The 27,708-nt window shown below is 43.9% G+C and overlaps 1 protein-coding gene across 2 annotated transcripts in view; it reads left to right on the top strand.

The window, feature by feature from the left end:
- Window positions 1-27,708, top strand: part of KBTBD2 (kelch repeat and BTB domain containing 2) — a 70,537-nt gene that overhangs the window by 15,364 nt on the left and 27,465 nt on the right. For both annotated transcript variants that reach the window (XM_085876746.1, XM_085876745.1), the window contains exons 3-5: window positions 4,425-4,590; window positions 4,955-5,299; window positions 17,703-18,176. In XM_085876746.1, the coding sequence (XP_085732872.1) occupies window positions 4,425-4,590; window positions 4,955-5,299; window positions 17,703-18,176 (985 nt within the window). The remainder of the gene's footprint in view (window positions 1-4,424; window positions 4,591-4,954; window positions 5,300-17,702; window positions 18,177-27,708) is intronic.

Raw genomic sequence — 27,708 nt, 5'->3', positions numbered from 1 at the left:
TATTGATTTTGGGTGTGGCCAGCTCCAAGATGGCCAACTGGGGCGGCGTCAACATTTACAGCTGTGAGTGCGATAACTCATAAACTGTTCGCCATATCGATGTGAAATTTGGGTCACACATGTACCACCTGAAAAGGAAGAACCCTATTGATTTTGGGCGTGGCCGGATCCAAGATGGCCGACTGGGGCGGTCGTCCGTCCGGCTGGCTGGCATGGCGTCAACATTTATAGCTGTGAGTGCGATAACTCATAAACTGTTCGCCATATCAATTTGAAATTTGGTCACACATGTACCACCTGAAAAGGAAGAACCCTATTGATTTTGGGTGTGGCCGGCTCCAAGATGGCCAACTGGGGCGGCGTCAACATTTACAGCTTTTTTTTTTATTATTATTTTTTTTTTTTGTATACCTTGGTCGAGGCTCGTATGAGAGCGAACACACAACTCACAGCAAGGAGGCATGAGACAAGAGGGGCGGGAGTGGAAGGGACAAAACATTGGGGAACAGACACAGGTGAACTGTGGAAGGGAGAGGGATGGGGATGGGACGGGGAACATGGCGAGGAGAAGATGGACATTACAGGGACTTTCAGGAAGGAAAGCAGAAGAATTGAAGGAAGTGGGCTTGGGTGGATTATTGGGGGTAGAAAAGATCGAGGATTTGGATGGGGGAAGATAAGAGGTGGTGGTGAACAGCTGTTTTGAAAGCCTGGAGGGAAGAATGGGAAAGAATAGAGTGAGGAAGTTTATTCCAAAGGCGGGAAAAAAGAGGAATGAAAGAGTGAAGATGAGCAGTGATTCGTGATTTTGGTAGTTTTACCAGAAGGGGGTTGTTGGCGGACCTTGAGCGCCCTGTGGAAATGTGGTTGGGACAAATCGCAGAGAGAGCAGGGGGGGCAAGGCTGGAGAGGAGTCGGTAGAAGACAGAAAGACCACCGACTAACCTGCGGTGATTGAGTGAGAGGCCCAATGACTCAGCTTCATTGCGGGAGATGCCAATGATCTTAAATGCCCTGGTTTCGACAGCGTGAAGTCGAGAAAGGTGGGAGGCAGGAGCACCAGCCCAGAGGGGAGAGCAGTACTCCATCAGGCTACGGACAAAAGCTTTGTAAGTGGTCAGGAGCTCAAGAGGGCCGAGGAAGGACTTTGCACGACGGAGGATTCCCAGTCGGCGACTGGCTTTTGAGGCAAGGTTGGAAATGTGACTTTCCCAGGAAAGGTCATGGCAGATAGTGAGACCCAGAAGCTTGAAAGAAAAGACTTCTTCCAGAGGATTGTTGAGAAAGTGGATGGGGGGGTTTTGTAAACGGTCCTTTCGAAGAGACATAGTGAGAGTGTGAGATTTGTCTGGATTGAAAGACATGTTCCACGTGTTGGACCAGTTTGTGATTTTATCCAGATCTGCAGTGAGCGAAGAAGCTGCTGCTTGCCGGTCTGAGGGATGACAGATGGTACGGCAGAGGGTGGAGTCATCGGCAAAGAGAAATAGAGGATTTTCCAGAGAGTCCGAGAGATCATTGATGAAAACCAGAAAAAGAACAGGGCCCAGAACGCTACCTTGAGGAACTCCAGCCTGCACAGGAAGAGGGGATGAAAGAACTCCATTTAGGGCCACAAGTTGACTGCGACAGGAGAGGAAGTCTGCGAGCCATGAGTGGAGATGGCCTTGAATACCATGGGAAGAGAGTTTGGTGAGTAGGGCAGGGTGCCAGACTGTGTCAAAAGCACGTGATATGTCCAGGGATACGGCTCGGATTTCCTGTCTGGCATTGAGGACCTCCATCCATTGATGGGAGAGCAGTAGCAGCATATCCAGGGTAGAGTGACCTGGTCTGAAACCAAATTGATGATTGGAAATCAAGCCATTGGAGAAGAGGAAGGATTTCATGTCTGAAGCGATGATGGATTCCATAACCTTGCTGATGATTGGGAGAAGGCTGATTGGTCTGTAGTTACAGGGATCTGTTTTTGCACCTTTTTATGCAGGGCAGTGATGTTAGCAGATTTCCAAGCAGATGGCAGATGACCTTGGGAAAATGAGAGGGTGAATAGAACAGAGAGAGGGTGAGCAAGAGCAGAAGAGCAGGCTTTGAGGACACGTGGGCTGATGCCGTCTGGACCGGTTGCAGAATCTGACTCGAGGTTTGAAAGCAAGCTCTCCACCTTGTCAGGAGAAAAGGATACAGAGTCCAGGGACAGTTTGGTGCGACTGGGTAAAGTGGGTAGAGATAGTGATGAGTTTGGGACACAAGATTTAGCTGCAAACACCGAGTTTAGACATTCAGCTTTATCACGTGTGGAATCAGCAGTGCGGCCATTTGAGGTAAGGGAGGGGATGGAGGGGGAACATACACCAGAAACAGATTTGATTAAACGCCACCAGGATTTTGAGGAGGGAGAGAGGTTTGAGAGTTCAGACTTGAGATGAGAAAGATGTTGTTTTCTGGCTCTCCTGAGGGTAGATACACACTTGTTCCGAGCTTTGTGGAAAGAACTGAGATTGCCCTCAGTTGGGTTTGCTTTCCATGAGGCAAAGGCAAGTTGTTTCAGGACAACTGCCTCACCACAAGCTTCAGTAAACCAAGGGCGGGAGGAAGGGTAAGACAACTGAACACGAGAGGGGATAAATCTGTGCATGAGGGAGAGCAAGTTTCTTTGAAAGAATTCCCAGGATGAGTTGGTGTTTGAGAAAGTAGTGATAGGAGACCAGTCTGTAAGTTTGATGGCTGCTCGGAGACCCTGCCAGTCGGCTTGAGTGAAATGCCAGACTCGACGGCGGTGAGGTGGTTCTCTGATAACAGCCAGAGAGATGTCCACTTTAACAAGGACGTGGTCAGAAGAACCAATTGGAGCGAAGGAAGAGCAGCAGATATTGTCAGGGAAATTTGTCAAAATCAGATCCAGAAGAGATGGAGTACCATTGGTTGAGATCCGGGTCGGGAAGTTGACCGATTGAGTCAGTCCCAATGAGTCACAGAAAGCTTTTGCTGATGTCCCATGGCAGGTGAGAGAGGTACCCACACCTAGCCAACTGGCGTGATGACAATTGAAGTCACCACATAAGAGGAAGAGAGAGTTTCGATGAGAAGATAGAAGATGGTCCATGTTTTCGGAGAGTGAGGTGTAGATGGAGTCATCACTGTTCGGTGGACGGTACAGTACACATATAAACATGAGGTGGGAGTGGAGGGGAAGCCGAAGCCAGAGGTATTCCTGGGGGTGTGGGGGAGTGAGAGCAGTGCAGGGAGAGTGAGGAGAGTGCAGAGCTGTGAGTGCGATAACTCATAAACTGTTCGCCATATCGATTTGAAATTTGGGTCACACATGTACCACCTGAAAAGGAAGAACCCTATTGATTTTGGGTGTGGCTGGCTCCAAGATGGCCAACTGGGGCGGCATCAACATTTACAGCTGTGAGTGCGATAACTCATAAACTGTTCGCCATATCGATGTGAAATTGTGGTGACACGTGTACCACCTGAAAAGGAAGAACCCTATTGATTTTGGGCGTGGCCGGATCCAAGATGCCCGACTGGGGCGGTCCGTCCGTCCGGCTGGCTGGCTGGGCGTCAACATTTATGGCGTCAACATTTATAGCTGTGAGTGCGATAACTCATAAAATGTTTTACATATCAATTTGAAATTATATCCCTGTGTCGTAAGAGGCCACCAGGGTTGCGTCAGGCAGGGCATCCGGCGTAAAACATGTGCCAAATCAGTATGCGGATCATAACAGATGATCCGCTGTGGCGACCCCTAACCGGAGCAGCCCAAAGACGAACAACAACATATCGATTTGAAATTTGGGTCACATGTACCACCTGAAAAGGAAGAAACCTATTGATTTTGGGCGTGGCCAGATCCAAGATGGCCGACTGGGGTGGCCATCTTGAAAAAAATGTTTTTTGTAATAAATTGAAAAACGCTTATCTGATTTCAATTATCTCTGATGGTATATTTACTTCTTTATTTTGTTTCTCATCTCGGCGATATCTCGGGCACCTTTTGAGCTATAAAGCTGCTATTTGGACATGACGGTGAACATTGATTTAGCCACAAAGTGTTTTTTGATTTATTAATTAATCAATTAATTGATTGATTAATTCATTTTTCTTTTATTTAATTTTTAGAAAGTTCCAGATTCGGATGTAACGGTGGTAGTTTTTGTCTTCTATTTGCCAGTTGATTAATAAATTAATGATTTTATGACTAATTTACGGCATCGCGAAAGACTTCGAGAAATCTTCTTTGCTTTAGGTATCCAAGTTCAGCTCAAGTGGGATTAAGATATTTTTGTTGCTTAGTTTATTGTTGGCGTAGCATCTTTGTGAAGCCTGACCATTTTTTTCACCACTTGCTTCTGTTGCAATTGTGACTGCGATTTGAGTTAATCATTCTCTCCCACTGTGATCCCTGATCGTAGGGCCATGTTTACCAGTGGCCTGAGTGAGAGCAAGCAGTCTCACGTAAGTCTCCAAGGTGTTGAAGCGGCCACACTACGCCCCATCGTGCAATATGCGTACACGGGGCAGCTGCAACTCGATGAGTACAATGTGGAACAGCTGTTTGAAACGGCAAGCTTCCTGCAGGTTTGTGGGTTACGGCTGCTTGCAACTTCATATTTTGTCTCTTCAGGAAGTCTTCAGCTTGGAGAATAATATTCTCCACTAAAATGTTTTGCAATTCGTCGCCAATAGATGGTGTGAGTGGCATTTCTTGGTAATTTGCCAGTTCGTTTTCAGAGGTTTAAAAAAAAAAATGACTGCAGAATCTTTTTTGGTTGAGGATTTCATGCAATCCTTATGATGTAACATGATTATCTTTGCAAGTTATGCTGGAGAACTGTCACGTACTATCTTGCATATCATTTATGCCAGCTTCATCAATTTGAACAAAAGAGTGAGTGGTCGCATTTCTGCCGGATATGGACGGTCTTTATTGATCACCTTTCAGGTTGAGGAAGTGGTGCACCAGTGCTGTGCGTACTTGCTGAAGAAAGTGAGCGCTGAAAGCTGTTTGCACCTTCTGGCATTCGCCGATGCATACTCCTGCTTGGAGCTGAAGCAGGTGGCACGACGTATGGTAGAGCATCGCTTTCCGGCGCTCTGCCGCCAGGAGCAGTTTCTGCAGCTCCAGCCACAGCTGCTCATGGAGGTATTGGGCAGCGACAACCTCAACGTGGAAAAGGAGGAGACTGTGCGCGAGGCTGCCATGCTCTGGCTTGAGTACAGTCCGAGCTCTCGCTCCCAATATCTGTCAGCAGTTCTGGGACACATACGTATCGACGCGCTCTCTGAGGTTAGTGCCACTTATCGCTGAGCATCCAACTGTTCTTCAGAAGCAATCTTAATCGGGATTGTTTCCGTAATCTCCTTGTCACACCATATTCACTCTTTCTTGATTGTTTTGCATTTGGAGACATTCCATGATTCCCACATTGACATGCTGTCGTGGTCGGTTCTACTTCCACAGCCTGAATGGGTTAAATTCCTCTCCCCTTCATTACCCCGTACAAGCGATGTGAAAGGTGGTGTCAAGCAATTGGTTCACTTTGTCTGTCCACAAACGTCAGTTTCTGATCAAGGAACAATTTAATTTAGAACAATTTCTGAATGTGATGTTTTGAACACGAATCGGAACACGAACCTGTCATTTTGCCATGATTTGCCTCTGAATTTGTCCCGAGCACACATGCGCAGAGTTGAGTGTGATACATTTTTTTTGTTGGTTACCCTGTTTGTCTGTCTGGCAGTCAAACAAAATTGAAAATCATTCCAAGCAGGAAACCTACTCTTTCTAGCGTTGTCATAAAGGACACAAACAATAGGCACGAAGAACTCGTGTCACGTGTTAAATAGGGTGCTGCGAAAGTTATGAATGAGGGTAAACTTCTGAAAAGTCTTTTTTCCACAAACTCTAAAATCTTTATTTTATCTCATTTGAGTCACATACTTGAACACCGTCCAACACAAATCGCCTTGTTGACACTTTCAAAACCCTTCCGTTTCGTAGTACTTGGCCAAAAATATTACGGCATTTTATATAATCTCGACCAATCAAATTTGCTGCTCACAGACCCTCCCCATGTCCTTTTTGTTTTTCTCAAGACTGCGTGGGGTGATGTGTTCGACGAACTCTCGAGTTGATTTATTTGTTTTCGCGATTCCATGCTGCTTTGGGTTACGTGTTCACATAGATAATCCACATTTATTAAATCTGCACTTGTTCCCATGACTTTTAATCCGAGTTAAGGAGTTGGTGGTCACATGAAATATTACATAAAGGTCAGGTCGAGAAGTGTCGTAGAGAGCATCTTCAGTTGGTGGGTTGTGCTGAACTAAATGCTCACGCAGTGCTCACACAGATTTAATCCCCGCCACTAATCCTTGGTCCCAAGCGGATTAAATAGTCCTTAACTTCCATTTGCACATACATCTGCTCTTAAGCTTTAGATTTGTGAATTCACGTTTGTGGGTGACGGCAGAAGAGATAGATCTCTGTTTTATCCCATTCAACCATTTATAAGCAATTTTTATTTGCTCATTCCTGTTGATCTTTTCCTTGCAAGAGCTGCCCAAATTGTACCACGTTTAATCGAACCAAAATGTGTTTGATAAACATTTAGTCACTTTGCAATCCGATAACCATCAAAATAAGTTTTTTCCAATCACCGTGTCTTTAATCAGGAGATTCTGATTATTAAAATATTTTTATTCTGAATATGTATGGAAGTTTAACTTTGAAAAGAGATTCCTGCCAAAGCAAGCGCTATATATAGTTTACATCCTTTAAGATCAGAGATGTAACCGGAGGATACATTTTCAGTGAGAAGAAAATATAAAGCATTAGATGCTTGTCTGACACTTTCAACAGGCCATTCAATGCAAGCAAATCTTACCTTATAACCCTGTCTCTCTGAAAGGATCTGATGGTCTTAACAAAATGAGAAATCTATTTCCAGGATCCACCACTGGAAGAGGTACACTGGTACAGTCTCTTGAACTTCTGGACCTCAGCATCAGCCACAACATCTCCTGTAAAGACTATTTATCAAAGCCAGACTCCAAAGCCAGTTGTAATCTCGGCATACCCTGTCATGCTAAGCCTGAACTTCTTCCTTGATAAGTCTGAAGGAATAAGTTCAGACTTAGCATGACAGGGTATGCCTAGACTACAACAGCCGACAAGGTCCTTGTCCAGAGCTCTGTGGAGTACTGCTCTTCCCTATGGGCTGGTACCCCTACTTCATCCCTGTCTCCACCGGATGTGCTGGAATCCACAGCTCTGAACATCATTGATAGAAGCACAAGGCACGCAACTCTCACATCACAGACAGGTTGGTGGCCTCTGGTTTTTTTGGGGGGGTTTTTTTGTTTTATGTTTTTTAACTGCCTTTCTTGCATCTCTCTTGTGCATCAGTATGCACAAGCTATTTCAATCACTCCTTCCTTTTGAAACTCCGAAATTATAGGTTTGCCGGCTCACCTTCATTCCTTTGTTCCTTTTTTCTTATGCTTTGTGGAAAATGCCAAATTATTGAGTCATTTCAATCCCATTCTTCCCTCCAAGGCTTGAGGTTGGCAGTACCTCACTTTCTCATGTTATTCTCCATCACTACCTTTCCTAGTACCATTAACCCTTCTCCACAATCTCACTTCTGGAGGTCAATGTTTTGTAGCCACTGCAGAACATAATTTTATAGTCTTACAAGTCTTAAAGATTTTGCCCTGAAAGGTTTTTTTTTAATTTTTTTATTTTTTATTTTTAAATATCGATGATCCTGACGGGCATTCACCTGTGAATTTCAACAGGCTTGATAGTTTTTAAAGCAGCGATTTCGTCATTGTTTCCCACCCACATTGGAGTCCGAGTGCTGGCGTTTGCAATTGTCACCACCATTGACATCATAGTCGTTCCAAAGCAGCACATGGCTGTGGGTTAGCATAAGTTCTCACAGGGGCATAAAAGTGCAGCTGATGCATCGCTCCCTCCAGGTTCGAGCAGGGATTTTTAATTTGTTCAGGGTGCCAACGGTAGCTCATGCACTCTTCGCCAAGGACTCGCCAGCATCTTTCTGGTCGGCCATATAATCCAAGCAGATGGGACACCCCAGATTAAGGTTCAGCCGAGAGATGGCACACACACATCGATGCCTCGCCCTGCCTGTGAGAGACCAGGATGACGTGTTTTTTTAAATAGCTGGCTGAGATGTGTACCCCGGTAAGACAACTCAGGGGTGAGTGCGCAGACGTCAAGGGTATCCTACCAGCCCACCATTGTTTACACAGTAAAATGAATGGTGATATTTATTCCCCGCGCTCGAAGCACAAAGTGGGGTGAAGCAATTAGTTCACTTTTGTTTTTCTGTCTGTCTACAAACATCAGTCTATGATCGAGGAACTACAAAATTAGCCTGTCCCCCATGCAGTGGGAAATGGGGTTTTGCAATCACTTCTGTGTCTGTCCGGGCCATAACATTTTTCAATTGAATTTTATATTTTGATAATTATAGAACGTGAAGCGGAACCCGAACCTCCAGTTTATTACTTTGGCTCTGAATTTGGCAAATTGTTCGGAATCTTGCCTCAATTGCACATGTGCAGAGAGGAGTGAGATAATTTTTTTTTTTTTTAACACTGTCTGCCTGTCTACCATTCAAACCAAATTGAAAATCATTCCAGACAGGAAACTTGCCGTTTTAACGACGTCATATTGGACACAAACAACAGTTACAATAGCTAATGTAACGTGTTAAATAAGGTCTAATAATCCAAAAGGACCATCTGGAACCCCCCCCCCCCCCACCCATCTACTTTCTCAACAATTGTCTTGAAGAAGTCCTTTCATTCAAACTTTTGGGCCTCACTATCTGCCATGATCTTTCCTGGGAAAGTCACATCTCCCAGCTGGCCTCCAAAGCCAGTCACCGATTCGGCATCCTCCATCGTACAAAGTCCTTCCTTGGCCCACCTGAGCTCCTGACCATGTACAAAGCTTTCATCCACAGCCTGTGGAGTACTGCTCTCCCCTTTGGGCTGGTGCTCCCACCTCTCACCTTTCTCGGCTTCACACTGTGGAAACAAAGACATTCAAGATCATTGGTATCTCCCGTGATGAGACTGAGTCTTTGAGTCTCTCACACTCTCACCACAGGTAGGTCGGTGGTTTTCCTGTCTTTTACCATATACTCTCCGGCCTCGCCCCCCCCCCCCCCAGCTCTGTCTGCTATCTGTCCCGCTCATATTTCCGCAGGGCGCTCAAGGTCTGCCAGAAACCCCCTTCCGGTTAAACTACCGAAATGAAGAATCACTGCTCACCTTCACTCTTTCATTCCTCTTCATTTTTTTCCATCTTTGGAACAAACTCCCACGCTCTCTTCAATCTCACTCTTCCCTCCAGGTCTTCAAAATAGCTGTTCACCACCATCTCTTATCTACCCCCATTAATCCACCCCAAACCCACCTCTTTCATATTTCCTGCTTTGCTTTCTCAAAGTCCCTGTATTGTCCATTTTGTTTACCCTGTGTACCACGCCCCATCCCTCTCCCTTCAACAGATCTCGTCTCTGCTCCCCACTGTCTTTTCCTTCTCTCTCTCACCCCTCTTGTCTCCTGCTCCCCTTGTACGTTCTGTGTGTTAGCTCTCAGACGAGCCACGACAGTGTATACAAAAATAAAAAAAATACCCCTGGGTGCTCACCTGGTGGCGGCTGGAGAAGATAACCAGGGAAGCAGTGGTAGGCACGGATGATCCATGAAATATGTAACGGAGAAGAAAGTAAATATGATCCATCTTGGTTACCTCGTGTGCACCGCCCCATCCCTCTCCCTTCCACAGATCTCATCATGTGTCTGCTCCCCACTGTTTTGTGCTTCCCTCTCCCATCCCTCTTGGGAGAGATGTTATTAATTATTAATTAACTTATTAATAAATCAATAACAATAATCAAATATGTGCAATGACAATAACTCAAATTATAATAATGAAATGACAATGTGTGGTAAACTAAATCTAATTAAGGCTCCTCCACACAGACTTAAATACAGACAACGGGAAAATGAAGTGAAAAAAATCCCTCCTTTGTCCCGGCACTTAGCTGTGTGCCAGAGATGGTCTTGAGGGACTTTTGAATCGAGGATCTTCGGAGGCGCACCCAACAAAATGGCACCAAGCCGCCTTCTCGCCGCGGGAAGAACGTACGTCAGGGAATTTGTAAGCGGTAATTAACACCAAGGCTCAGAGACTCCGAGCGGCTTATTTTCACGAGCGAACATGCCGACCGTTCCTCTCCTGCACCTGGTCTGTTCACAACGATGGCCGACACGACGAGACGATCTCTGCGGCCACATGAGGAGGCCACGAGGAACGCTCTCCTTCCCTCCTCAGAATCGTACACACTTCATGGCTCAACCGAACCCGTCAACGGCCAAAGTCCTGCTCAGCACGCGAGCCAATTCACACAGCACGAACACAAGAATCGTGCAGCCTTCGTCATGCCGAGAGCAAAAGCAAGATCCTCCGTGTCCTCTGACTAACGTGCTCTGTGCGATACCTTTCTATTGGCACGGAACGGCGCCGCACCTGGTGGTGATCTGCCCAGTGGAACAGATATGTGCAGCACCGGCTAGTCAAGTGAGCCAATTAGTGGGGTAGAACGTCCCATATGCCAACGCTAAGTGTGGACTATACTAGGCCAATGAAGAAAAAGACGTGACGAGCAAATTGAATTTCAATTAACAGAGTTTATTTATAAAGAGCACACGAGGAAAAGCAAGAGGTTCATTTAAAAGAGCGGTTTATTTACAGGCATTCACACAGCAGGGACATGCAAAATGGGTGAGGTGCGGCAAAGGAAATACAGTAAGCAAAAGAAGACACGGTGAAGAGCTAACCCGATACTAATACCTGGACTTATAAACAATCTTAATGATGCTAACAAAACCGGCATCAACAGAATCATTCTGAGGAAGGGTACATTTAGCTGGGAAAAGGCTAGCACGGGAGGGGTGTTGCTATGCAGCCAAGTTATTGTTCCACCTCGTCCCGTGGTGCTCCGCTGCGTGCCTTGGTGCCTCACCTTGAACCCACCACCAAAAACTGCACCCATAATCAGGTCTAAAATAACCTGAAAGAAAACCTCTGAAATATCTCCTGAAGAACCTCATGAAACCACCATGAAATACCTTCCAAAAGAACCCTGAATCCTCCTGGAACCCTGAATCCTCCTCCTGGTTCCCAGAACCGCAACGATACCATGCCATCTCGATCAATCAGATGTTTCGATGGCACCTTCATTGTTGCGGAATATCGAGGTTCAGCCAGAGTTGCAGCTCGTAGAATATTGATAGGTCGTGCTCGGAAACGCAAAGCAACGGTTGACAAGACCCTTCCCATGTTCTTTTTCTCAACACTGTGTTGGGTACGGGGTTCTATGAACACTTGAGCTACTTGAAAATCGAAGATTTTTCAAATACATTCTTAGTCGATTTTGATTGTCTGTCTGTCTGTCTGTCTGTCTGTCTGTCTTTGTCCATGTCTGTTTGTCAGTTTGTCTGTCGCCGACAGGTCACAATTTTAAACCGATCTTCACGAAACTTTTCCACATGGTACAGTTTGTCATAAGGAAGAAGCCTTGTTTTTCAGGTCAAAAGGTCAACATCGGCCAAAGGTCAACAACTATGGTGGTTTTTCTAAAATCCTCAATTTTCATCCGATTGACTTGAAATTTGAAGAGGATATATATTTCACGTCACTGAATTTAAACAACGATTATATTTGAGGTCAACATGGACCAAAAGGTCAACATAGGCCAAAGGTGAACAACTTATGTGTTCTTTATAAAATCCTCAATTTTCATCCGATTGAGTTGAAATTTGAAGGTTTTATATTTAAGGTCACTGAATTCAAGCAGCCAATTATTTTTGAGATTAACATAAAACAAAAGGTCAACATAGGCCGAGTTTGTAAAATTGTCAGTTTTCATCCGATTGACTTGAAATTTGAAGAGGATTTGCACATTTGGTCATTAAATTCAACCATCAATTATTTTTGTGGCTAAATATGTTTTATGGATTTTGCAGTTATTGTGTGTGTGTGTGTGTGTGTGTGTGTGTGTGTGTGTGTGTGTGTGTGTGTGTGTGTGTGTGTGAAACACACACACTTGATGATCCCATCCAGCGTGAACATAGAAAATAAAGCAGTGCGACCAGACAGAGTACTCAGATTAAATAAGGAAAAGAAGGCTAATTTAAAGGCCCGGTCACACCTTGACGTTTTAGCCAGCGATGGCAACGTATTAAAATGTATGTAAAACGCTGGCTTACGTTGAAATTTTGATGTTTTTTTTTAAAGATTCGGACGTATTCAGAGCGACTTGGTCTTATGTATAACGGATTGGTAACGGACACAGAACGTTTCGTTGTGTTATAGATAACTTATACCAACGAATGCTGAACCTGTTGTCGGCCTATACAACCGATGCCCAACGATAGTCTAACTTAGGCATAGCGCGTTGCACGCATCGCCGACGATGTCGTGACGTAGCCTATTAAAAGGCTGACGCACAACAATTCGAATCATAACTGCCGTAGAAATGGAAGTGACAACATCGCGGTCACACCTTGGCGATCTTGCCAGCGTATGCCGACCTAAGAAAAATGTGTCTAAAACGTTGGGGCACGTCAAATACGGTATGAGTAAGTTTGGTATACGTGAGTAGAACGCTAAAGTACGCGATCATACGTCGTAGGAAGTAGAGCACCTCAAGAAATTTTAAACATGTTCAAAATTTTACGACGTACTCGGCGTATAACACACGTTCCGCATGCGATGGGGATAAGTTTTACACACGATATGTGGACGCTTACACACGTCCACAAACACTACTTACAAGCTACTCGTAGGTCGAAACACGTCGCGGTAATGTCTTTTTTACGCGAAACTTGTTTCTATCTTATGTTTGACGTGCTTTGAACCAATTCTTTACGTAGTCCCAACACACATTGACGTATGTAGACGTATTCCAATGACGTCTTCCGGTCGACAAAAAAAAAAAAATGAACGTGTTTCTAGCTTACAACTGTCATATAAAGACGTGTTCCCAGCGGTTTTGGGAATTGGTATATAAAAATGCTGCTCATAAAAGGGGAACCCAACAGTGTTTTCGAGTCCTTTTTGAGTCGATGTCCATGTCAGCAGTAACAGTATCAGTATCAGTATTGGCATTAGTATTAGTAGTAGTTTGTTCATGTTGGCAGTAGTAGGTGAGTGTGAGGGGGAGGGTGTGGGTTATGATGGATCGTCCTTGCGTCCGCGTGTCCACGGGTAGGAGACATCTTTTCACCATTGTTCAAAGTTCTTCGCGGCTAATTTTTTATGGGGCTTTTTCAACAATGAGCTATAGCTTGTTTTTACGATTTAGGTCTATTCATAACGGGTTGGACAAATGCACAATGAACTAATAATGTGCATAGAGCGCTTTGATTACTTATAGATACGATATACCAACGAATAATTATCGTGAAGCCGGCGTTCACAAACTATGCCCAACGATAGCCTAACTTATCCATATCGTGCGGCAGTTTATCTTTGCCGGTGACGTAGGGTTTGCTATTCATAGGCTGCCACTCAACGATTTAAATGGCTGCATCTCCACTATTGAAAGTAGATGCTTGCGCTCAACAATTGGATTTTTTTTTACACTCAACGACTTTTAAACGGTACCACTCAGCTATTTTCATTGTTTACAATGAACGATTTAAATTGCTGTCACTCGCCTTTGTTTTTTGACGCTGGGGTTTGGAAATTTGAAGCGTTTCTTCTGAACGTGTTAAAACGCTCAAACTCGACTATTTTAAATAGACGCTGCCGATGGACAATTGGAATCATAGCCAAGCTAGACATCGAAGTGTGAACATCCTCGTCATGCCGAAGAAAAGTTTGAAGAATGCTGCAAATAAGTGTCCTGGCCGTGGCCGTGGACGCTGACGCAAGGACGATCCATTATACCAACGTCTTTCAGCCTATGAGTAACTTAAAAGTAACGTCTGTCGATGTGTGGCAACGATCGCATAACGTGCCAACAACACGTTAATCATAGGTTAGAAATAAGTTTCGGGTATGCTAAACATTAACTCGGCGTGTCTCAACTTATGATTAACTTACAAGTAGCATGTGTTGACGTCTGTCAACGATCGCAGACCGTGTATACAACTTGTGGCCAGCGTAGCGGAACGTGTGAGTCATACGCCGGCATACGTTGTGAAATTTCAAGCATGAAAAAATTTGAGGACAACCAAAAAGTACAACGTTTAAAGCCAACGTACAACGACGTATGGCAGTGTTTTTCAGCGTGCTCTCAATGTTATCAAAACTTACCCATAACGTATTCAACGTGTGCCAGCGTTTTAGAAAAAAAATTCAAAAATTGGCATACGTTGGCTAAAACGTCAAGGTGTGACCGGACCTTTAGTTTCAGTTCCCAGTGATTTTGGTGTAAATAACATGGAAATCAAGAAAATGGCCAAATATCTAGACCTCAAGAATGAAATGAAAAGATCCTGGAAGCTGAAAAATGCCAAAATTGTACCAGTGATAATTGAAGCAACGTGAATGATGAAGAAGAACCTCACAGAGATCCCACACACCATCCCTGGGAACCGTTACCACAAACGAACTACAGTTGGAAGGTGTCTGAGGCTCAGTGACTATTCTGAAAAGAGCCCTCGAGACAAAATTCTGAGACCAACACAACTTCACAACTCAGTATATGAATCACAATCCTTCTCCGAGACAATGGTGGATGCTTCACGTCTTGTATTGGGAGAACTCCGTTCCACCTTCTGAATCCCAAATTATGGCGATAACTACACACACACACACACACACACACACACACACACACACACACACACACACACACACACACACACACACACACACACACACACACACACACACACACACACACACACACACTATGTGTGTGTGACCATTTTACCTTTGCGTGTTTGCCTTGGGTCTCATTGTTAAGAATTTTGATTCGAACATCCATAAGAGCCCTTCCTCGAGAAAATGCCACTTACTGTTGGCCATTGGTGAAAACTGGCTGAGGTCAGTAAATTCCAACCTTGTGAAGTGTCTGGCCTTGTACCTTGTTGATTGTCATCGAGTAAGTCAAGCGTAGGGGAAACTCGATTCTTTGTAAAATGAATGGCAAGCTGTTGTCACTCGGGGCGAGTCTTACTCGAGGTATGAGAACTCGATTTTCAGATCTCGGCCGAAAAGTCACTTTTGCTTCAACACAGTTTTCGTGCAGGTTAATGAACTCCAATCTGGTACCATTGCATAGTCCCTGTTCCAGGCCAAGGTTGTGAAGCAACATTATGATAAAACCAACCTTGAGATGAAGGTCGTGAGGTGGCATCCCAGATGATGAAATGAATTGATGAATAATACAGGATAATTCTCTGCCTCCTCAACATTGTTGTACTTAACTGAAGCTGCGTTGAGGAAAGTGACTGTTTCACCTGGCAATATCTGCATGACTTCTTGATTCATGGCCAGTCGGTTGCCGTTTTTAGGAGACAGCATCACACATGTGTGTCTGTCCTCACTGGTTGTATTCGCGAAAACGTCCTCAATCAGGGAACCTCTTACAAGGCATGCAGCACGTACTTCTATGACGTCTCTTACAGTTGGTCGGAGATCAGCAACAAGGATTTCACTGCCAAGAAGAAGCAGCCATGTTGAAAAGTTTTCCTGGTCTGGGCGATTGCGCGCGTTTTTCGTGAGCACCAATTGATGAAAATATTCCCACAAATGTGAACGTTCGAGTCATGTGTCGATAACGATGACTGGTAGGAATTGTCTGAAATCCTCACCGATCAGAATGGTTTTGCCTCCAAAAGGCTATTTGATTGCAGTATCGTCTTCCAAACATCTATCAATGGCGTGAAGTGCATGGGTAGGTATCATGGACGCTTCATCAAGGATGAACAGCATCTGATTACGCAGGATGTCAGTGTGATGTGAAGTGGGAGAAACGTTGCAGGAAATGGTTTCTACTACTGGCACTGGAAGCTTGAACAAACTCTACTGTCCCCACCCCCCACCCCCCACCCCCCCGAGTCAAGAGGGTAGCTGCAATTCCAGTCTGCTTTGTAAATAATAACAATATCATTCCTTTCGCACCGTAAAGACGTGTAGTGCTGCCGTGGCAGTTTCATTGGCAAGGAGTACAGTCCTGAACGTGTCGAACAGGACGCAAATTCTCTGTAAATGTGTATCATATAACGCCGCCTCCAGGTGGGGCATGGAATTACAAGTCCACCATTTACAGTGTAGTATTCCTGTTCTCACGTTTTTCCAGTGCAGTGGATTGTTTTGAATTGTAAGCAGTCGGTATGTTTTGCTTCATACACGTAACCCGGGTTATCTTTCTTTTGCCTATACACAACCTAAATAAAGGTGTGCGTCAGAAGAACTCGCTGCATGCTCGGAACCCGATCGCCGAAAGGGTGGGGACTCTGCTTGTAAGAAAAATAATGAAAATTATTTAAACAAAATTATTAACTTGTCTTCTCCAAATTCTCATAATAAAGCTTTGGCAACTTTTTTTTTTTTTACATTTGAGCTTTTGTCATAACATTTTCAACAGACACATACACAGATACACACAAGTGATTGCAAAACCCCATCTTCTGCTGCCCGGGGGACTGGCTAACAATCTCGCCAACAAAGCTTTGCTCCTTGTAGATAATGCCCCTGCCCATCCTGCGCAGATGCAAGACTGCTGCCATAATCCAATACCATTTAGACCATCCTCTATGTAGAAATGAATTACCTTGTCCTGGCACACCGACACAGTCATCCAAGCCTTAAGATTTGACCTCCATATGACAGGAAGCTGTGGCTTCAGGTATCCCTTCAGTGCTCGAGGGTTTTCAAAATGGTACAGTTGGAGCTTCATTTTCGGAGAACTTTCAACAATCAAACGCACATTAGATGCAGCGATTCCATGCACATGTCCAACTTGCTGTCCCTGCTTCTTGATACCAGTTGTGCTTGGCGAAACACTCACAGGTCTCTTCAAACTCATTACGCACGATGTGGGGTTTAACAGCTCATCCTCTCAGCTGGGTTTATAAAGAAATATGCAATGCAAATTGCGTCCGTACATTTTGCATAATGGCTGCTCTCGTTCGTAGACTGATCGTCTTCCACCAAGAGGCAGAGACCCGGTGGTGCATAAGTTACCAGACCGCCATCTTGACCGCTGAGGCCCATGACACCTATCGGCTCAAAATCCTGTTAACTGTCGCTTTGGTTGGTTTACAATGAAAGGAAAATGTATCTGGAGTGAATAGCAATTGTTAGTATGACAGCTCCAAGGCATCTTTGGCTTCGCAGAACACTGAGAACCACAATCGCTGCTGTAAGATCTTTCATCAGGATGAAGTCATGGGTGGGTGGAGTCGGTCCAGCTGTCCAACCAATCTGTCGGAAAGATTTTTACTGAAACACACACACCACACACCACACACAAGCAAGTGTATTATTATATTGATAAAAAGGGACATTCTGAGCTGGAGATCATTGTTTGCAAACTCCAGACCAAATTCGAACCATCATTGCAATAAAATGTTTCCAGTTTCTTCAATTGCACTTGGTGTAACTCTCCCACCGTTTCCCCCCTCTACAGGTGACGCAGCGAGCGTGGTTCCAGGGTTTACCACCCAATGACAAATCAGTCGTGGTACAAGGCTTGTACAAATCCATGCCACGATTTTTCAAGCCTCGCCTTGGAATGACCAAGGAGGAGATGCTGGTATTCATGGAGGTGCCGTCGGGAGAGGGCCCGCCGGGACCAATGGCACTTGCTTCTCAGGTGTCCATCTGCTACAGTCCACAAGCAGGCAAGGTTTACAAGCTTAGCGGTCTTCCAGCCGGGCTGCGCAAACTGGGTGTCCTGGTGACGCCGGATAATGACGTCTACGTCGCAGGTGGAACGACACCCACACGCAACTCTGCTGGCCGCGTGTCTCTGTCTCCGCTTGGCCTGCGCAGTGCCGTAAACTCGCTGTACTGGTTAGATGCACAACAGAATACGTGGGTGTCCAGAGCAGGAATGGTGCAGACACGCATCCAACCTTCCCTCGTGAATTGCTGCGGACAGGTGACCTCATCTCAATGCCTAACTCATTATGTAGCAAGCTGTTATTAAAAATGAATGGATCCACTCCATGGATTATTCGACTTAACTGAATTGTACAATAACATTATCAGTTCTTAATTATTTGTTCTTCAAATCCGTGAATTTTAATGATTATTTTGTTTGTTTTTATAATTCTATAAGGCTTGTGGAAGAGTTTGAGTACAACAAGAGACTGTGTGTATCTTTGTTGCACCTTTGTTCAAAGATTGTGCTTCGTAACATTGGCGTCTGCTCGTGAGATATTTGCTTCGTGATTTGAAAGATGAAAAAAGTGTACTATGAAAGCTAGCTTGATAAAAGCTAAGAAAAAACTTCCTTTTTTATAATGCTGAGTTTGGACACAAAATAAATGAATATCAGATTCGAGGGGAAGGAGATCTGACAGGGTGATGGGTTGGAGTATCTGGGGGGAACAGTGAGCAGGGATGGTAGTTCGGAAGGGGAGGTCCAGAGGACGATCCAGGTGGGTGAGAATGAATGGAGGAGGATGGAGGGATTGGTGGCAGACAGAAAAATAACAAGGGAATTTAAAGAGAAAGTTCTGGTGTCTTGTGTGATGTAGGCCAACGTTTGTGGTTTGGAGATGGTGACACTGACAGAGACAACCATAACGATTGCAGGTTTGTGAGAACAACTGGGTCAGGAGGATTGTGGAAGTGAAGAGGGTGGATACCAATCGTGCACGGCCTTTTGGCTGCTGGTAGCATCATTGGTTCGTGGCGTGGCTATGCCGCTGATCCAGTGCCCCTATTACCAGTGCGCTGGTGCTCATTTCGTCGACCTCGGAAGGATGACAGGCTGAGTCAACCCCCTGGTGTTAATCCTGCGGCCCACAGGGCTCAATCTCAGGACCCAAGGATCCCAAGCCAAAGAGGGTGGATGAACTGAGGGAGATTGGTGTGCAGATTAGCTTGACGTGGAAATTGGTGATAAGCTGGCTAATGTGGGCTTTGGAAACTTGGTGCAGATGTAGGAAAGGAGAATGGCAAAGAAAGCGGATAGGTTGAGGGAGCAAAGGAGGAGGAAAAGATGTAGACCGTGGTTGAGATGGGAATATTGTGTGAGAAGGAATCGATAGGGTGGTGGTGGTTGGAGAGTGGAAAGAGTTGGCTGAGGACAGAGGGAAGTGGGGTAGTATCGTGTTCAAGGTACGACAGAAGCTTGGTACCATTGGACCTCAACCCTTATATAAGGGAAGAGAAGAAGAAGAAGAAGAAGTTTGATCACATGTTTTTTTTTAAATCTGATGTGCTTCAGGAGATCAACTGAGCATGCAAACTTCCAACGATCCAACAGGAATACTCAACTTTGTCAAAACTCATATTGGTCTTTGTCAACAGACATGTCAAACAACAGGGTTTATTGATTGAAGGTTGATAAAGTTGTGCCATGGGAATCAAAGTAACGCTGACGATTCAGGCATCAGCCCTTCTCGTCCAACAGCTGCTGTTAGGGTCCAAACAGGTTCGTTCACCACAAGCTTCTCCTATAAATCATAGTGTGGTTGAAGTAGAATTAAACAAAAGCAGGTGTCATGAGAATTTTGTTTCGTCGAAGATAGAGTGCCGTGTCGACAGTAAAGATGGACAAGTACACAAAATGGTCTGGTGGGAATCAATGCACCATGACTGGCTGAGAAGCAAATGCTGTACTCTGAGCTCAGTTAAAAAAAAAAAAATCTCCATCTTCTCATTCCATTTTTCTTGAGGTTGCACAAATATGAACAGTCTGTGCAAGTGCTGCCTCTCTTGTTGAGTACTTGTCTTATCAATTGTTATATATATATATATATATATATATATATATATATATATATATATATATATATATATATATATATATATATATATATATGTATATATACTAGCCTGGTGTTGGTGCAGTGGTTAGGGCAGCGGCTTGGGATCCAAAAGGTCCTGAGTTAAAGCCCCGTTGCGCCACTGAATTAATACACCAGGGGGTTGACTCAGCCTGTCATCCTTCCGAGGTCGACGAAGTGATTACCAGTGTACTGGGCCCGGTGTATACCCCGGTTAAAATAGGTGTACCATATCCCTGTGTCGTAAGAGGCGACCAGGGTTGCGTCAGGAAGGGCATCCGGCGTAAAACATGTACCAAATCACTATGCGGATCATGCGGATGATCCGCTGTGGCAACCCTTAACGGGAGCAGCCGAAAGAAGAAGAAGAAGAAGAAATGTGTATATATGTATATATATATATATGTATGTATATATATATATGTATATATATATATATATATATATATATATATATATATATATATATATATATATATATAATGTATCCACACGACGTGGTCAAAAGTATGTGGACTGCTTGTCCAACATCTCATTCCAAAATCATGGGCATTAATAAAGAGTTGGTACCCCCTTTGCTGCAATGACAATCTCCACTCTTCTGGGAAGGTTTTCCATGAGATGTTGGAACATTGCTGTGGGGATTTGCTTCCATTCAGCCATAAGAGCATTAGCGAGGTCAGGCACTGATGTTGGGCGATTAGGTCTGGGTCACGGTCAGTGTTCCAGTTCATCCCAAAGGTGTTCGATGGGGTTGAGGTCAGGGCTCTGTGCAGGCCAGTCAAGTTCTTCCACACCGATCTCAACAAACCTTTTCTGTATGGGCCTCACTTTGTGCACGGGGGCATTGTCATGCTGAAACAGGAAAGGGCCTTCCCAAAACTGTTGGCACAAAGTTGGAAGCACAGAATCGTCTAGAATGTCATTGAATGCTGTGGTGTTAAGATTTCCTTTCACTGGAACAAAGAGGCTGAGCCCGAACCATGAATAACAGCCCCAGACCATTATTCCTCATCCACCAAACTTTACAGATGGCACAATGCATTCGGGCAGGTAACGTTCTCCTGGCATCTGCCAAACCCAGATTCGTCCGTCGGACTGCCACATGTTGAAGCGTGATTCATCACTCCAGAGAATATGTTTCCACTGCTCCAGAGTCCAATGGCGGTGAGCTTTCCACCACTCGAGCCGACGTTTGGCATTGCGCTTGGTGATCTTAGGCTTATGTGCGGCTGCTCGGCCACGGAAACCCATTTCATGAAGCTCTCGACGAAGTGCTTGTGTTGACATTGCTTACAGAGGTAGTTTGGAACTCAGTAGTGAGTGATGCAACCAACGGCAGGCGCTTTTCCCACGCTACACGCTTCAGCACTCGGCTGTCCTGTTGTGTAAGCTTGTGTGGCCTACCACTTTGTGGCTGAGCTGTTCTTGCTCTGAGACGTTTCCACTTCATAATAACAGCACTTTCAGTTGACCGGGGTAGCTCCAGCAGGGCAGAAATTTGACGAACTGTCTTGATGGAAAGGTGGCATCCTTTGATGGTGTCACTAAGCTCTTCAGTACGGCCCATTCTACTGCCATTGTTTGTCTGGAGAGATTGCATGGCTGTGTGCTTGATTTTATACACCTGTCAGCAATGGGAGTGGCTGAAATAGCCGAATCCACTAATTAGAAGGGGTATCCACAGACTTTTGGCCATGTCGTGTATGTATGTATATATGTATGTATACATATTATTTTAAAAAGATATATATAATATTTATAAATACTAGTGCGGTCCCGTAGGTGCGTGCCCATAGGTGTGTGCCCGTACATGCAAAAAATTTTTTTTAATTGTGACGTCAATAGTGATGTCATACCACCGTGTCCTATGACATCAATAGTGATGTCATAGCACTGTGTCCTGTCATTGGTTGGCAAATAAATGGCCATAACTTGGGAACCGCTTGTCCAATTAATATCAAACCTTGAAAAGGCACATCCTCGGGTCCCCAGCAATATTCCTGGCAAGTTTCAATTAGATCGGACCAGGGGTTATCGAGAAACCGCGGTCGCAGACAGACACACAGAGATTGCTGGAATTATATATATATATATATATATATATATATATATATATATATATATATCATTTATTTAAATATAAATTATGTTTATATATTTATTATATATTTGTAAAAGAAAGTCGCACACTGAACCAAATTTTTTTTTGAAATTCTTTATTTAATGCCTGACGTTTCGAGAACAAACTAGTTCTCTTCCGCAGAGGCTTTGAGAGTGCTGTGGTGATAGTCCAGTTCCGTCGGGGACATTTTGTGTCATGGATATATATATATATATATATATATATATATATATATATATATATATATATATATATATATATATACATATACATATATGTTGTTCCTCTTTCGGCTGCTCCCGTTAGGGGTCGCCACAGCGGATCATCCATTATGATCCGCATACTGATTTGGCACAGGTTTTACGCCTGATGCCCTTCCTGACGCAACCCTGGTCGCCTCTTACGACACAGGGATAAGGATTGGGTTTCGCCATGATTCCGGGCTGCCCAACACCCTCTCATAACGCGGCCCAGTGAAGAGCACCCATCCTCAAGCGATGCTCCAACCCAAGCCTCCGAGTAGCCGGATTACAGGCGCACGCCACTACGCCCGGCTGTGTATATATATATATATATATATATATATATATATATATATATATATATATATATATATATATATATATATATATATATATATATATTTATACAGTGGGGAGAACAAGTATTTGATACACAGCCGATTTTGCAGGTTTTCCCACCTACAAAGCACGTAGAGGTCTGTAATTTTTTTATCATAGGTACACTTCAACTGTGAAAGATGGAATCGAAAATAAAAATCTTGAAAATCACATTGTATGATTTTTAAATAATTAATTTGCATTTTATTGCATGAAATAAGTATTTGATACATCAGACAAACAGAATTTAATATTTTGTACAGAAACCTTTGTTTGCAATTACAGAGATCAGACATTTCCTGTCGTTCTTAACCAGGTTTGCACAGACTGCAGCAGGGATTTTGGCCCACTCCTGCATACAGATCTTCTCCAGATCCTTCAGGTTTCGGGGCTGTCGCTGGGTAACACAGACTTTCAGCTCCCTCCAAAGATTTTCTATTGGGTTAAGCTGTGTAGACTGGCGAGGCCACTCCAGGACCTTGAGATGATTCTTACGGAGCCACTCCTTAGTTGCCCTGGCTGTGTGTTTCGGGTCGTTGTCATGCTGGAAGACCCAGCCATGCCCCATCTTCAATGCTCTTGTTGAGGGAAGGAGGTTGTTGGCCAAGATCTCGTGATACATGGCCCCATCCATCCTCCCCTCAATACGGTGCAGTCGTCCTGTCCCCTTTGCAGAAAAGCATCCCCAAATAATGATGTTTCCACCTCCATGCTTCACGGTTGGGATGGTGTTCTTGGGGTTGTACTCATCCTTCTTCTTCCTCCAAACACGGCGAGTGGAGTTTAAACCAAAAAGCTCTATTTTGGTCTCATCAGACCACATGACCTTCTCCCATTCCTCCTCTGGATCATCCAGATGGTCATTGGCAAACTTCAGACGGGCCTGGACATGCGCTGGCTTGAGCAGAGGGACCTTGCGTGCGCTGCAGGATTTTAATCCATGACGGCGTCGTGTGTTACTTATGGTTTATTTTGATACTGTGGTCCCAGCTCTCTACAGGTCATTGACCAGGTCCTGCCGTGTAGTTCTGGGCTGATCCCTCACCTTTCTCATGATCATTGAGGCTCCACGAGGTGAGATCTTGCATGGAGCCCCAGATCGAGGGAGATTTACTGTTATCTTGAACTTCTTTCATTTTCTAATAATTGCGCCAACAGTTGTTGCCTTCTCACCAAGCTGCTTGCCTATTGTCCTGTCACCCATTCCAGCCTTGTGCAAGTCTACAATTTTGTCCCTGATGTCCTTCGACAGCTCTCTGGTCTTGCCCATTGTGGAGAGGTTGGAGTCTGATTGATTGAATGTGGACAGCTGTCTTTTATGCAGATAACGAGTTCAAACAGATGCAGTTAATACAGGTAATGAGTGGAGAATGGGAGGGCTTCTTAAAGACAAAACTAACAGGTCTGTGAGAGTCGGAATTCTTACTGGTTGGTCGGTGATCAAATACTTATTTCATGCAATAAAATGCAAATTAATTATTTAAAAATCGTACAATGTGATTTTCAGGATTTTTGTATTAGATTCCGTCTTTCACAGTTGAAGTGTACCTATGATAAAAATTAAATTATGTTTATATATTTATAACAGGGAAATCTGCAAAATCGGCAGTGTATCAAATACTTGTTCTCCCCACTATATATATATATATATATATATATATATATATATATATATATATATTTAGATATATATATATATATATATATATATTAGATATATATATTAGATTAGATATATATATATATATATATATATATATATATACATATATATATATATATATATATATATATATATATATATATATATACATACATACATACATACATACATACATACATACACACACACACACACACACACACACACACACACACACACACACACACTCATATGTAAGACCCACTCACATCTCACCTTTGAAGAGAAGGAATAACCAACCAACTGCGTAAACTCAGCTTATTCACTGGAGGAGTGTGGGAGGGTTTAATCATTTATATAATGCTGGATACATCCACCTACACCAACCTGGGTGTCTTTGATTAGGTGAGAGTTGATTGGCTATTCCCTCCATTCACAGGTAAGAGATGTGGGTGGGTCTTTATTTATTTATTTATTCACTGCTTTTGACATTTGCTTGTAGTACATGCTTGGGAGCCTCATTGGTATGCATTGCTGAAACCAGTCCGGTCGCTGAATGGGTGTACAGCATTGGAACTCTCATGTGCGTAACATGTGTGAACGTCTTTGGAGTTGTTGAGGAACTCTGGGAAGGGTGCAAAACAGCATAGCACTTACCTTGTGTACGTCCCCTTAGGTTACTTTACACAGCTTATTCGGCTTGAGTGTGGTTGGGGTCAATGATATATGTATGTATGTACAGTGTGTATGTGTGTATGTATATATATATATATATATATATATATATATATATATATATATATATATATATATATATATATATATATATATATATATATATATATATATATATATATATATATATATATATATACATATATATATATATATATATATATATATATATGTATATATATATATATATATATATATATATATATGTATATATATATATATATATATATATGTATATATATATATATATATATATATATGTATATATATATATATATATATATATATATGTATATATATGTTTTAGATATTATATTTATATTATCTATATTATATGTACATGTATGCCTTGCCTGGTGTTGGTTTAATGGTTAGGGTGGTGGGCTTGGGATCCTGGCGTCCTGAGTTCAAATCCCGTTCAGCTGTTCAATTAATACCAGGTGGGGTTAACTCAAAATGTCATTCTTCCGAGGTCGGCCAAATGAGTGCCAGCTTGCTCATATACTGTGTCGGAGTGGCGACCCATCCAGGATTGTACTCAATAGCCAAGGAGACTGCTTCGGTAGCACCAACCCTCTACACAGAGTATGGTCCCAATGGATGGATGGATATGTATGTATGTATGTATGTGTATATATATGTATATATATGTATATATATATATATATATATATATATATATATATATATATATTGTTGTTGACCTTAGGTCAGGGTGAGAAGACCACGGAGGGGCGGGGGGGGGGGGGGAGAGAAGCTTTCTCGTGTTCCCACCAGACTCTTCGGAGTCGCAAGCCATCGCACACAGATAACTCCGTTACACGGCAGGTCGTGAACTGACCGTGACGCCAATAACTCGACCACGTGTCTTCGATTTAACTGGTTACATAAAAATAATCGCGTGACCTAATTACCGGGGGACATGCCCTCGGTACGCCTTGTCCGAACCGGGTCACCTGATTGGATCAGATGCAGCCGAGCGACACTGTCAAGGAACGTACCGGCTGGAAGAAAGGATCGTTGGGAATAAAGTCCTGGCTCGGCGAGGATACGGACCATGCTGGATCAATGAAGGAAAAGACAAAAATGAGCTGGGAACATTTCCACATAAGCATTTATTACAGGCAGGCGAGGAAAAATATGTGGCACAGTGAAAGTAGTTTATTGTTGTATGTAGAGCAGGGATAGAAAGAAATGTGTGGTGCGACAATAAAACAAGCAACTTACGAAAGCAGACACAAAGCAGACTGAAACCGATATATCTTCTTCAATGTTAACTTAAAGCTCAGACTGGCGCCATAACACACACACACACACACACACACACACACACACACACACACACACACACACACACACACACACACACACACACACACACACACACACACACACACACACACACACACCCCGATAAAGAGGAATTAATGAGAAAAAGGAGAGGAGATGAGGCTAACGGTCTCGTAATACCTTGCATAGTTGACCGAACGCGCTACCCAGTATGTTTTGGGGTGGCGCTCCGCTGAACGATCCCTCCTTGAGAGTTGGCATGTCACCTCCTGCTTGGCTGCTGTGCTGGCACAGCGTGTGCACTGATCTAGAGAATGGGCGAGGCCGTCAGGCATGAGGGAGGACTTTAGGTGGAGCTCGGTGGGTGGGTGGAGAAGGTGGAGTTAGCATGTGAGGTCAAAGGTCGAGAGACAGGCAGATGGAGTAGGCGGATCCAGACGATGAATGTTGGGATTCCAGAAATAGGAAGGCGGAAGTCGAGAACGAGTGGGCAGAGTGGCAGACGGGACTGGTGGAGCAGTAGTCGCATGCAGAGATTTATCCAAGGCCAGACAAAGAGGACGACTACGGACGGCTTCGTGATCCGTCCTTTATAGGCCCTGTGGTGCATGGTGGGGTGCCACCCCAAAGGGATACGTCATCACTCAAATCAAATCGGGCGCTCCCATTGGGCCCTGGCCACCGCACGGCCTGGCCGCCATGGCCGGAAACGGACTCATTGTACATCTGGCGAGACATAGCTGAGCTGCGGAATCGTGTCGCTCCGAACCCCGTGATATGAACCGCCCCGCGGTTGGTGCCGATCAATGTGCTTGTCCAATCCGTACGCCATGCGGCCCGAGCGATCCGGGCCGTACAGCATGCCTCTACTTGGTGGCGGCTGCATCAAGGTGGAGGTGCGGGAAGATATTGGTGGCCGAGGTGGCGAACGAAGGTCGATAGCAAGATGCCATTGTAATCAGCACGCAGACCCGGAATCAGCACGCGGCCGGGCCATATATATATGTATATATGTATATATGTATGTATGTATGTATGTATATATATATATATATATATATATATATATATATATATATATATATATATATATATATATATATATATATATATATATACATATCATAGACTCCTATAGAGAAGGACTGGAACCTCACGTTCTTGAGGTTTGTAACTTGAGTCTGAAGGAGTAACTTGAGTCCGGGGCTAAAATGACTTCTAGAAGGGCCAGAGACACGATCTCGGGATCCATATAGAGGATT

This window comes from Eptatretus burgeri, chromosome 4 (assembly GCF_056783735.1).
Source record: "Eptatretus burgeri isolate ZD-2024b chromosome 4, Ebu_testis_v1, whole genome shotgun sequence".
Classification (NCBI taxonomy): Eukaryota; Metazoa; Chordata; class Myxini; order Myxiniformes; family Myxinidae; genus Eptatretus; species Eptatretus burgeri.
Note: the sequence above shows the minus strand (reverse complement) of the source record. Positions and strands in the feature narration are given on the sequence as shown.